Here is a 13,168-nt window from a genome sequence, read left to right on the forward strand (position 1 = left end):
TGAACAGGCCTGCAAATCAGATGTTTCTGAATGGAGTCTGACTTGATTAGCCACATGCTTGTTTCAGGTGTGTGATTCAGACACTATTGCAGCCGGAGAGATCCACAGGGTATTGTTTCAAAAGAATTTCCCTTTACTTCAGTGTGGGAATTACTCCACTTCACTTAGAGTAGAGCAGATTTAAAGGGACTCCGAGCAGTGCAGAAACTATGGAAAGATGCACATCATTTTAAAGCTCTCTTTCTCCTCTTTTTAATGATATATAAACCGTCGCCCTACGCCTTTTAGTTTTCGCTATTTTTGCGATTGAAATTGCCGCAGCCGCGATTTCGATCGCGAAAATAGAGAAAACTAAAAGGCGTAGGGCGACGATGTAGGTGTCGTCAGAAAGAGAGCAATGATATCCATCAAGCCATAGTTATATTGTATTACACAGGGCGACTTTTTGTCAAAGTCAGCAGCTGCATTCAGCAGAATGGAGCTGCTGACACTGGGGAAAGTGTCGTCCTGTGTAATACAATATAACTACGGCTTGATGGATATCATTTTAAAGCTCTTTCTCCTCTTTCTGACGACACCTAAATCGTTGCCCTACACCTGGATCAGCAGGACAGCCAGGCAATGTGCATTATTTAAAAGGAAATAATTATGGCAGCCTCCATATCGCTCTCACTTCAGGTGTCCATTAAAGTGATGGTTTATTTTACTAGCCAATAGGGAAATAAAAATCAGGCTACTTCAGTTCTTTTTTAAAGGGACTCCAAGCAGTGCAGAAACTATGGAAAGATGCACATCATTTTAAAGCTCTCTTTCTCCTCTTTCCAATGATATATAAACCGCCGCCCTACGCCTTTTAGTTTTCGCTATTTTCGCGATTGAAATTGCCGCGGCCGCGATTTCGATCGCAAAAATAAAGAAAACTAAAAGGTGTAGGGCAACGATTTAGGTGTCGTCAGAAAGAGGAGAAAGAGAGCTTTAAAATGATATCCATCAAGCCGTAGTTATATTGTATTACACAGGACGACACTTTCCCCAGTGTCAGCAGCTCCATTCTGCTGAATGCAGCTGCTGACTTTGACAAAAAGTTATATACAATATAACTATGGCTTGATGGATATCATTTTAAAGCTCTCTTTCTGACGACACCTACATCGTCGCCCTACGCCTTTTAGTTTTCTCTATTTTCGCGATCGAAATCGCGGCTGCGGCAATTTCAATCGCAAAAATAGCGAAAACTAAAAGGCGTAGGGCGGCGGTTTATATATCATTGGAAAGAGGAGAAAGAGAGCTTTAAAATGATGTGCATCTTTCCATAGTTTCTGCACTGCTCGGAGTCCCTTTAAAAAAGAACTGAAGTAGCCTGATTTTTATTTCCCTATTGGCTAGTAAAATAAACCATCACTTTAATGGACACCTGAAGTGAGAGCGATATGGAGGCTGCCATAATTATTTCCTTTTAAATAATGCACATTGCCTGGCTGTCCTGCTGATCCTCTGCCTCTAATACTTTAAGCTATAAATCCTGAAAATGCAGCATATCCGATGTGTCTGACAGAAGTTTGAATGGATTTGCTGCATGCTTATTTCAGGTGCGATTTAGACACTACTGATGCATGAAAAATCAGCAGGACAGCCAGGCAACTGGTTTTGTTTAAAAGGAAACACATATGACAGCCTCCATATCACTCTCACTTCAGTTGTCCTTTAAAAGTCCACCACAGAGTCTTGAATGTTTGAAGTGAGTATAGTCCTGACTAATTTGGGTATGGGTACTCTTTGTTCTTGGCACAGTTTTTCCGTTATGCAGCACTGTTATCAGCTATATTTACTTCATTTAAACTTCGCAGTTCATCTGGCTGTAAATAATGCATATTTATATCCCCTCTCAGAACACTTCGTTCTCTGCACAATTTTAACCAATTTTTAATTCTTACCTCTTTTCTTAAAGGGGAACTGAAGAGAGAGGTATATGGAGGCTGCCATGTTTATTTCCTTTTAAGCAATACCAGTTGCCTGGCAGCCCTACTGATCCTCTGCCTCTAATACTATTAGCCATAGCCCCTGAACAAGCATGCAGCAGATCAGGCGTTTCAGACTTTAAAGTCCGATCTGACAAGACTAGCTGCATGCTTGTTTCTGGTGTTATTCAGATACTACTGCAGAGAAATAGACCATCAGGGCTGCCAGGCAGCTTGTATTGATTAAAAGTAAATAAATATGGCAGCCTCCGTATCCCTCTTACTTCAATTCCCCTTTAAAGGGACTCCGAGCACCTCTCATGGGTATGCCTTTAAGACTCTGATCAGTACTGCATAGTACTTAAAGAGACACTGTAACCTCAAATTCCCCGGGGGTGTACTCACCTCGGGAGGGGGAAGCCTCAGGATCCTAATGAGGCTTCCCACGCCGTCCTCCGTCCCACGGGGGTCTCGCTGCAGCCCTCCGAACAGCGGCCCGACAGACCCGACTGTTAATTCAATATTTACCTTTGCAGGCTCCAGCGGGGGGCGCTGTGGCTGCTTTTGGCTCCGACGTAGACGGGAATACCCGATCTCAGTCGGGTCCGCTCTACTGCGCCAGCGCCGGAGACTTGCGCCTCCGCAGAAGAGCATACCCGACGGCGATCCGGTATTTCCGCCTACTTCGGAGCCGACAGCCGTCAGAGCGCCTGCACAGGAGCCGGGAAGGTAAATATTTCGCCGCTGTACGGAGGGCTGCAGCGAGACCCCCGAGGGACTGAGGACGGCGTGGGAAGCCTCATTAGGATCCTGAGGCTTCCCCCTCCCGAGGTGAGTACACCCCAGGGGAATTTTTGATTTTACAGATTCTCTTTAAAGATGCATACCTTTCTGTAGCTTGTGCTCTCCTCTTTCATTTGATGCCGGAATCGCCGTTCTACACCAAATAGTTTTCGTTCGATTCCAATTTAAAAATCGCGGCTGCCATCCTGGCTATGTTATAACTTCCGGGTCACTGCTGTCTTTTCTGTTAGAGACATGCATCACTGAATGAAGCAGGAAGAGGAAGTGACACGCATGGCCATTGCAAGAGGCTCCTCCAGAGGGGTCATAGCACGACTTTGTTGGAAGTCTTCTGGCTTAAAGGCCTATGAGAGGTGCTCGGAGTCCCTTAAATGAGAGGGATATGAAGGTTACCAAATTTATTTCTTTTTAAATGATGCACAATGCCTGGATGCCCTGCTGATCCTCTGCCTCTAATACTTTTAGCCATTGACCCTGAACAAGCATGCAGATCAGCTATTTCTGGCTGGATTAGCTGCATGCTTGTTTCATGTGAGTAATTCAGACACTACAGCAGCTAAAGCGGATCAGTAGGACATCGTTTAAAGTGGGATTGTTTAAAGTGAACCAGAGATGAAATGGGAAAAAAAAGATACATACCTGGGGCTGTCTCCAGCCCCATCCGCCTGGATCGCTCCCACGCTGCTGTCCTCCGATGTCTGCAGTTACTAGAACCTTGTCCCCACACTGCCGTCAGTCGTAGCCAGTCTAGAGTAAGAGAAGTGCACAGTAGCCGCTGGAGAGATGCGTAGAGGATGCACTTCTCCTGCGTAGGCTGGCTCCGATGACGTCGGTGATGGGACCCGGTTCTCGTAGCTGCAGACATTGGAGGACGGCGGCGTGGGAGCAATCTATGCGGATGGGGTTTGAGGAAGCCCCAGGTATGTATACATTTTTTTTCCTTTTCCCGTTTGTTTTCCTTTAAAGGGAAATCAATATGGTAGCCTCCATAGCCCTTTCAGTTCGGGTGTACTTTAATTCAGTACTGATGCTGGATACCTCCCCTACTTAATGTTGGCTCATTTCTAACTATAATCTTCACCCATTCAGTATTATCCTATTTCTAATGCTAGGTATACACCATGCAATTTTCTGACAGATTTACTGTCAGATCGATTTATTTCCAACTTTTCCGATCCATTTCTTTTTATCGATTTTTTTTTTCCCATTCACGTCTATGAAAAATGGATCGGACATGTTGGAAATAATTCATCTGACAGTAAATCTGGCAGAAAATTGCATTGTGTGTACCGAGCATTAAGCAAGCCAAACTCTTATCGATTTGATCAAATCTCACGGAAAACTGTAGTGCAACAAGCCACTTCGACCGCAATTTTGACCGATTTGCTGTAAAAAATTGATCAATCAAGTTTGATTGGAAATTTTTGGTCAATAGGACGTGGCGGGGGAGCAGTAGATTGATGGCCCATAACGTTGCACTGTATCAAACCCTGCAGTGCTGTGGTTCAACGGGTTTTCCGTGTATGGGAGGATTCAATAGTTCTCTGATCAGATTCAGGCCAGAGAGGGACCTGAATTCACTAAAGGCAGTTTGTTAAAATCATTACGGTCGGTAAAATACCACATTCTGTATTTTACACTTCTTTTCCAAATTCGCTAAAAATTTCTCGCATGAGGTAGAAGTTCGGTAATTTACTGAACAAACATGAGTCAATTCTCTAAGGGCCCATTTCCATTACATGCGTTGCGATGCGGCTACATAGCAGCATCGCAACGCGGGTGTCCTGAAACCAATGGAACAGTGCGGAGTGATCCGAGAATCTGACGCCTGCCATCCCCTCCACACACTTCCGCATCTCTCGATGCGGAAGTGAAGCGAACGGCAGCGGAAGTGATGCGGCTAGGTAACCGCACTCAAATCACTTCATAGTGGAAACTGGCCCTAAGCCATGCTCTGTAAGTCACATACCATCCGTGTAGCAGATCAGCAGTGAGGCAAGAAGCGGTTTGTATGAGTTGGGGTTTTCTGTCCAGTGCTGCAGCCACAAGGGGAGCTCTTCTGTATGCCAGAATACAGATTTTCACATCTAAGGCGATGCAACAAAGCTTCATAAAAATGTACTTCCCCTGCACTGTCACAGTGAAGATCCACCTTCCCTATTGGCTGCCTGGCTCTCCCTATTGCCTGTCTGTCAGATCTACTGCACAGAGAGCATTGAGAGAGTGAGTTATCGGCTGGAGAAAAATATTGAACACTTTTGCCAAATTTACCGAATTCGTAAATCTTTGTGAATTGTAATTTCTTGAGGCAATTACTGCACAAGTCTGCAATTTACCTCACTAGTTGATAACTCTCTAATTTTCTGTGCGGTAATAGGTTTAGTGAATTGGAATTTGGGAAGGTGTTCGGTAAAATCAACTGTTTTAAGCATTACCGAATGCGGTAATGCTTAGTGAATTGAGGCCATTGGGTGGCATTCTGTGTGTGGGCAACTTATACTTGTATATAGCTGTGTAATTTAACCATTTATGTCGCCTGGGTGTGATGCTCACGTCCAGGCTGCTACTGTGCTGCCGCTCCCGGCTTCGCTTGCCACCCCCTGGTAGCCCAGAGATCAATGAATGGGAACCCAGCAAAAATACAGACAGCTTCTCATCAGAGGCCGCGGTCTTTCTGGGGGAAAAAAAAAAAAGTTTAAGTCCTCTATATGCTTCCTGGAAGCTAGGAGGACTGGGGAAAAAACGCTGTGGCCAAATAGTAAAACTACATCTACATACATATTTTTTTAAAATACAATAAACACACATTATTACATTTAATCACTTCCCAACTGAGGGGTTTTACCCCTTCAGCATCCGAGCAATTTTCTCCTTTCAGCGCTCCTTACATTCATTCGCCTATAACTCTATCATTACTTATCGCAATGAAATGAACTATATCTTGTTTTTTTCGCCACCAATTAGGCTTTCTTTCGGTGGGACATTATGCCAAGAATAATTTTATTCTAAATGTGTTTTAATGGGAAAATAGGAAAACATATGGGAAAAAAACATTATTTTTCAGTTTTCGGCCATTATAGTTTTTAAATAATTCATGCTACTGTAATTAAAACCCATGAAATGTATTTGCCCTTTTGTCCCGGTTATAAAACCATTTAAATTATGTCCCTATCACAATGTTTGGCGCCAATATTTTATTTGGAAATAAAGGTGCATTTTTTTCAGTTTTGCGTCCATCCCTAATTACAAGCCCATAGTTTATAAAGTAACAGTGTTGTACCCTCCTGATATAAATATTTAAAAAGTTCAGTCCCTAAGGTAACTATTTATGTATTTTTTTTAATTGTAAATTTTTTTATTTTTTTTTTAATTACAAAAAAAAGGGGAGTGTGGGAGGTAATGAGTTAATTTTTTGTGTATAAGTAATTTATGTGTGTGTGAAAAATAGTTTAGGGTGTAGTTTACTATTTGGCCACAAGATGGCAACAGTTTAATGCGACCTCCAAGCGTCCTTCCGGAAGCTTGGAGGAAGTACAAAGAGGCTGGGATTTTTTTTTTCTTTTTCTCAATGATCGCGCTGCTTAGCGGATGCAGCAGATCATTGCGGGGCAGAGATCAACGAACGGGAATGTATTTTCCCGTTCATTGATCTCCGGGCGAGTGGGCAGCTGCGTGCATGATCGCGGGAGTGCGAGCGGGAGAGCGGACAGCGGCGGGGGTACGTATATCTACGCTCCGGGCGGGGAAGTGAAGTCCAAAGGAGCGTAGATATACTGTACGCGGGCGGAGAACTAGTTGAAATTAACTGTTTATTTCCCACAAATAAAATTTTTAAAGAAAAAATTAGTTAAAAAATAGTTACCTAAGGGTATGAACTTTTTAAATATGCATGTGAGAAGTGTATATTGTGGCCATTTTTTTAATTATAAGCTTGTAAATAGTGATGGAAATAAAGGTGCATTTTTTCAGTTTTGCATCCAAGTAAAATATTGGCGCCATATATTGTGATAGGGACAAAATTTAAATGGTGTAATAACCAAGACAAATGGGCAAATAAAATACATAGGTTTTAATTGTGGTAGTGTGTATTATTTTAGATCTATAATGTCCGAAAACTGCGAGGTGATGAATTTTTTCCATTTTTTTTTAATATTCGTGTTAAAATGCATTTAGACAAAAATAATTCTTCGCAAAATGTATCACCCACAGAAAGCCTAATTGGTGGCGGGAAAAAAACAAGATATAGATCAATTCATTGTGGTAAGTAGTGATAAACTTATTATATGGGAGGTGAAAATTGCTCTTTTGCATAAAGTGAAAAATCCTTTGGGCTGAAATGGTTAAAGAGCAGCTGTCAGCCATACTATCTCAAAAAACACATATATACAGTAAGTAGATAAATACTTGCTCTACTTACATAACATGTCTATTGCACTAGTATAGTTAATGTGGTTATAGGCGCTCCTCCAATTAACTAGATGGTTTCACAAACAATGGAGCAAACAGGTATGGGTCGCCGCACAGTGGGATGGGAAATGCCTCCCTAAATAAATGATATGAAGCCTGTGCAGGCGCTCAACATAAATGATAAAAGTCCACAGTCCCAGGCCAGTCTGTATTCAAACGGACCCAGACAGTGGATACATTTCTGTGAACTCATGATACCAAGTACTCTCACCAGATCAGTTGGCTGACTCAATGACAAATCAGCAGACACAGCATGTACATATACTCCAATGATCTCCCACTGTTATTGGCATCTGTAGATTCAAACACAATATGCGGACATAACGTAATACTGCCGTGGATCACAGGATTAAAAGTGACTGTATAATTCACCCTGTGTCAGGTGATCAAATTTGTGTTTCCACCACCGGCAATGCAATGGTTAAATGCTCACCAGATTCCAATGCTGACCCTCAGATTCTATCAGCAATGTGCGCTTATGTTTGGATCTTTTCTATTCAGATGGGATGCACATTCCTTAAGGACTGAAACAAATGCTACCATAGCGTGATACTGTATTTATTAAAATGTTAAAAACATAGTATTGCACTTACAAAAGTAGACATCAATCAGTACATAAAGTACAATCCTCGGCAATCTGTGATAGGTTCCTCTGTATCCTGAATCACGTCTCCCAGTGCGACTTCCGCCAGAGGCCACGCCTTACTAGTTTCGTCAATGTCTGATGAGTCACATTGACGAAACTAGTAAGGCGTGGCCTCTGGCGGAAGTCGCACTGGGAGACGCGATTCAGGATACAGAGGAACCTATCACAGATTGCCGAGGATTGTACTTTATGTACTGATTGATGTCTACTTTTGTAAGTGCAATACTATGTTTTTAACATTTTAATAAATACAGTATCACGCTATGGTAGCATTTGTTTCAGTCCTTAAGGAATGTGCATCCCATCTGAATAGAAAAGATCCAAACATAAGCGCACATTGCTGATCGAATCTGAGGGTCAGCATTGGAATCTGGTGAGCAGTTAACCATTGCATTGCCGGTGGTGGGAACACAAATTTGATCACCTGACACAGGGTGAATTATACAGTCACTTTTAATCCTGTGATCTACGGCAGTATTACGCTATGTCCGCATATTGTGTTTGAATCTACAGATGCCAATAACAGTGGGAGATCATTGGAGTATATGTACATGCTGTGTCTGCTGATTTGTCATTGAGTCAGCCAACTGATCTGGTGAGAGTACTTGGTATCATAAGTTCACAGAAATGTATCCACCGTCTGGGTCCGTTTGAATACAGACTGGTCTGGGACTGTGGACTTTTATCATTTATGTTGAGCGCCTGCACAGACTTCATGTCTATTGCACTGTCCCACATTTTGATTTTAGTGATTTTTCTACAGTAAAAAAAGAGAAAATCCTTATTTCCCATTTTAAGTGTGGCTATTTTGAAGCCAATTCTGATGTCATTTCTTCACTTAGTCTCCTCTGCCTGATTTGCCTGCCCTTCACTATAGAAAGTGCACTGTCTCAGCATGAGAAATATTGGTCAATCAGAGAGGAACAGAGGTGTGGGAGGGGAAAACAGGAGGGAAAGAGGCTTCAGCCAATCAGGCTGCATTAGTTAAGTCTGAGGGGAAGTAGAAAAGGACAACCCAGCATGCCCTGCAACTTCCTTTTTGTGTACCAAATTTTGTGTGTACCAAATAAGTCAGGTAAACTGAGGAATGATCATTTATCAACAAAAAAGTAATAGTGATTTTAACTTTTGGATTTCCTGGTTAGCATCCTTATCACTTGTTTACCAGATAAAGATAAAGAATTGATTTTTTATTTTATGCCCGACACTTACACTTTAACAACTTGTCAGCATACAGATTTTGTGTCTGATGAGACACAATAGCCAAAATCTTACTGTTCTATTTTTAAGTTAGTCAATAAATGGCATCATCCTGATTCAAAGCTTCTTGCTTTTATCCCTTTAAATTGTGAAAAAAATGAACCTCCCCCAATTTGAATACTAACCAATAGTTACCTTTAGTCAGTCAACCCTGGTGCTGAATTCATGCACCAAAGCCCACATCAACCACAACCAATAAAACGGATTATTTTGAGTTGATGGACTATATCAGTGGTCCTCAAACTAAGGCCCGTGGGCCGAATGCGGCCCGCCGAGGCTTTTGCACTGGCCCCCCAAACACAAAATCTATAACTTATAGATGCGGCCCACTGCACCTTTAAATATCGGCGGCCCGAATATAGAATAGCAGTGCTGGCATCACCCATCCACATACTGTAGAAGCCAGCGGGAAGTCGTACGCTGGCTTCCAATCCAAGTCTGCATCAGGTGACACTGCTGTCCAACTGGACGGCAGGTTGTCACCTGGGTATGCTTCACTGTCTGGTGCACAAAGACGGTCTTCGGGCGCCGCATGCTGATGGGAATTCTCCTCCAGGCATGATTGGGGGGAATCAATACCTAGATTCATTTTAATGTTATTCAACATCATTTTATGTATGTTCTGGCCCCCCAGCAGTCTGAAGTACGTTGACCCGGCCCTTGACCGAAAAAGTTTGGAGACCTCTGGTCTATATTCTCACAGTTCACTATTATTTGTATGCAAAACACATTGACCTTATCTCTGAGAATACAGTGGCAGAGTGTTCTTAAAATACTGAAGACTTTAATACAGATTATGCTGTGGGTCATAATTGTAATATACTTACATAACCAGAATCTCACCTTCCCATGCCTGCCAACATATTACTTAGAACCTCTGCTCTTCCTGGGCACAGCATTATGTTCTTTTAGCAGCTGTAAATTTTGCTAAAGCCATTATGTTTATCTTGTTTGTGTCTTCCATTGCAGAGCCGGTGAAAGCCACCCAAGCAGGGGAGATGGCTGGTGGAGTTAAGAAAATGGGGCGATTCCAGGTAGGTTTATCACTAGATATTATTTTTCCTAACTGGGTTTAGGTTACTGAAAATAAACCTAAAGTAGATTCTACCAGCAACATACCTACAATGCTCTAGGGTTGTGCGAAGTCTGTGTTGAAATCAGGGCAATATAGCTGACCTCAAGTACTGGAGACCTGTAAAGTCTTCTTCTCCTGTGAGTTTTGTAGTCCTTAAAGGAGTTATCAATAATAAAAATATTTATATAGCGCTTTTCTCCCTGGGGACTCAAAGCGCTGTGACCCTGCATTATGCAGTCTCAAAGGCTAGGGAAAAGAGGTGAGTTTTAAGCCTTTTTTTAAAAGCTGTCCAGAGAGGGAGCCTCTCGTACTGATTGTGGAAGTGAGTTCCATAGAGTAGGGGCTGCGTAGGAAAAGGCCCGAGCACCAAATGTTAAGTGTATCCTGGGAATAATCAGCTTCATCTTGTTGGCAGAGCGGAGGGTGCGTGAAGGGGCATAAAGTTCCAATAGATCCACTATGTATTTGGGTCCCATGTGGCGTAGAGCCTTGAATGTCAGCAGGCAGATCTTAAAATTGATTCTCCATTTTACTGGCAACCAGTGAAGAGTTTGCAGTACTGGGGTGATGTGTGAGCTGCGGGGGGCATTGGCTAGGAAGTCTGGCTGCAGCATTCTGTACTAGCTGTAAGGGGCGCAGAACCTTTTCTGTAGATCCGATGAACAGGGCGTTGCAGTAGTCTAGGCGGGAGGATACAAATGCATGAACCAGGGCAGGTAGGTCTTCAGCTGGGATAAGGTGTTTGATTTTTGCTATATTTCTTAGATGGAAGAAGGAAGACTTGACGTCAGCTGATATCTGCTGTTTGAGTTTTAGATTTCCATCCAGGATCACCCCAAGGTTTCACACAGTCTTTATACTGTACAGTATCTCCCCCAATTGCTAGTTTGAGGTGGTGAGCGTTTTGAACTTTATCCATCATGTGTGGACCACCTACCATCAACACCTCTGTTTTGTCAGAGTTCAGCCTCAGCCAGCTGGTGTTCATCCAATTTTGTAAATCTATATAAATAGTACACTTCAGCGCGAATTCACTTGTGTCCACCACCGAAAACACCATAAAAATAATACGCTTACCAGATTATCACAGACCTTAACTACAGGGTCTGCAATATGGCTTAATGAGGTCAGCAGCAGGTATCTTCGCAGCCGGCCTCCTCTCCAGACAAGCCGAGCAATCTAATCCTCAATTGCAGTATTTCACCAAAAATGAGGCATGCAAAGAGACAAACGCACATCTAAGCGTATCTACAGCGATTTTAATATCTCATTTAAAAAAACATAAAAGTTTTTTAAAAGTCACTCACATCTGGGCCCTTATGACAGGGACCCACAAGGAAAAACAGCACTTAAAACATAGGACGCCGTCCAGCCACACGTCCGCCTCGTCCGACCGGTTTCACTGTCAAAGTTTCATCAGGGACTAAAAGACAAAGTGGCTGGATATACCCTTTTATAGTATTTACCTTAATTAGGTTGCAAGTGTGCAGGGGAAGCCGCTCCGGAGAACGCTATCAGCACTTCCAGGAAGATGGTGGTGCGCTCCACACACCATCACTTCCGTTTCCGCCTCCCTATGGGAGCAATACGTATTTCCGGAAGTTAATTACATTCCGTATACAGATACAACCCGTACTTCCGGATGTCTATGTATCCGTATATGGCAAACCTCCAAGTTAGTGGGTGTATATAAAATAAAGGATTACACCAAAAGTTACATTTAAAAACTGCCATCCTGTAAGAATGATCTTTATAAAGTAATCATTCCCTTATTTCTAACTTGAATAAACTCATTATTATTATAACGGCGGAATCGTGGGGATGAACGGCGTCCCATTTACAATATTCAAGGCATTTCTTATCCAACACTGCCATCTCCTGGTGGCAAAAATTCATTACATACTGAAAAACATTTCATGTAATTACACATAGCTTTTGAGATGGAAGCAGCTCTAAGCATGAGCTCCTGAAAACCCACCTAATTTTACCTTGTAATGAGCAACTAAAGGGAAATAATCTGAAAAATGAAGCAACCTATGGAAGAGTAAAGCTTAAAATGCAAACAATCTGAATGAAAAGGAAAAACAATAAAAAGACACCAAAAAGGATTATCAAGCTGGACCACTCAGAGGACCACTCAGAGGAAAAGCAGAGAAGATCAAAGGAAAGCAAACAGCAGCAGCAAACCAAATCCTGTCAACCAACAGATCCTAACAGCAGAAACCATCTCCAGAATCGGCCAAGTCTGCAGAACTGAGTCCTTTGAGGTAAGGGCATTCTGCTAAATATTACATTCTCTATAGAAATAAGAACAGTTTACTTAGCCATTTTACAATGGAAAGCTTAAAACCAGCAGAACAAAAGACTAGCCATGTTACAGATGAGCCCAGCACAGCCAGCAGGGGGTCTCTGTCTGACACCCTGGAGATTGTTTACACACCCAAGAGCAAAAGCAAGAAAGCTAAGAAAGCTCAAAAACAGAAAATAATTCAAGATAACCCAGAGACTCTTTATGCAGACTTCTCATCTAAACCCAGAATAAAAACAGATCTGTTATTCCACACAGAGGAAACCGAGGCCTGGCATACTGCTATCTGCCACCAATACAAGAACACTGAATTAGGAAGTGTACCAAAAGGAAAACAAATAAGAATTATGGATCAGGAAGACTCAGAGACGGTTTTGCTGACTGTTAGCGTGTACCACAATGGCACAATCATGATACAAGGTGTACAACACTACCTGGATGAGTTTGAAAAGCTGTATCCTCACATGCAAAATCAAGTAATAAGTCAAATAGAAAACCAGCCAGATCCAGATGCCATTAACAGTGGACATATACCTACCAAACCATCCTCCAGAGGCAAGGCTGCATCTGGTGTGAAAACATCACATCCCACACAAGACACCCTCAAAGACAGTTTATCTGAATTGGAAAGAGACTTTCACCTTTTCAGA

General features: G+C 42.4%; 1 protein-coding gene across 13 annotated transcripts in view; it reads left to right on the top strand.

Moving 5' to 3' along the window:
• WNK1 (WNK lysine deficient protein kinase 1) overlaps positions 1 to 13,168 on the top strand; it is a 262,349-nt gene that overhangs the window by 205,966 nt on the left and 43,215 nt on the right. For all 13 annotated transcript variants that reach the window (XM_068277690.1, XM_068277692.1, XM_068277694.1 and 10 more), the window contains one exon: positions 10,105 to 10,169. In XM_068277690.1, coding sequence (XP_068133791.1) covers positions 10,105 to 10,169 — 65 coding nt within the window. The remainder of the gene's footprint in view (positions 1 to 10,104; positions 10,170 to 13,168) is intronic.

The sequence above is a fragment of the Hyperolius riggenbachi genome, chromosome 3 (genome assembly GCF_040937935.1).
Source record: "Hyperolius riggenbachi isolate aHypRig1 chromosome 3, aHypRig1.pri, whole genome shotgun sequence".
In the NCBI taxonomy this organism is placed as follows: domain Eukaryota; kingdom Metazoa; phylum Chordata; class Amphibia; order Anura; family Hyperoliidae; genus Hyperolius; species Hyperolius riggenbachi.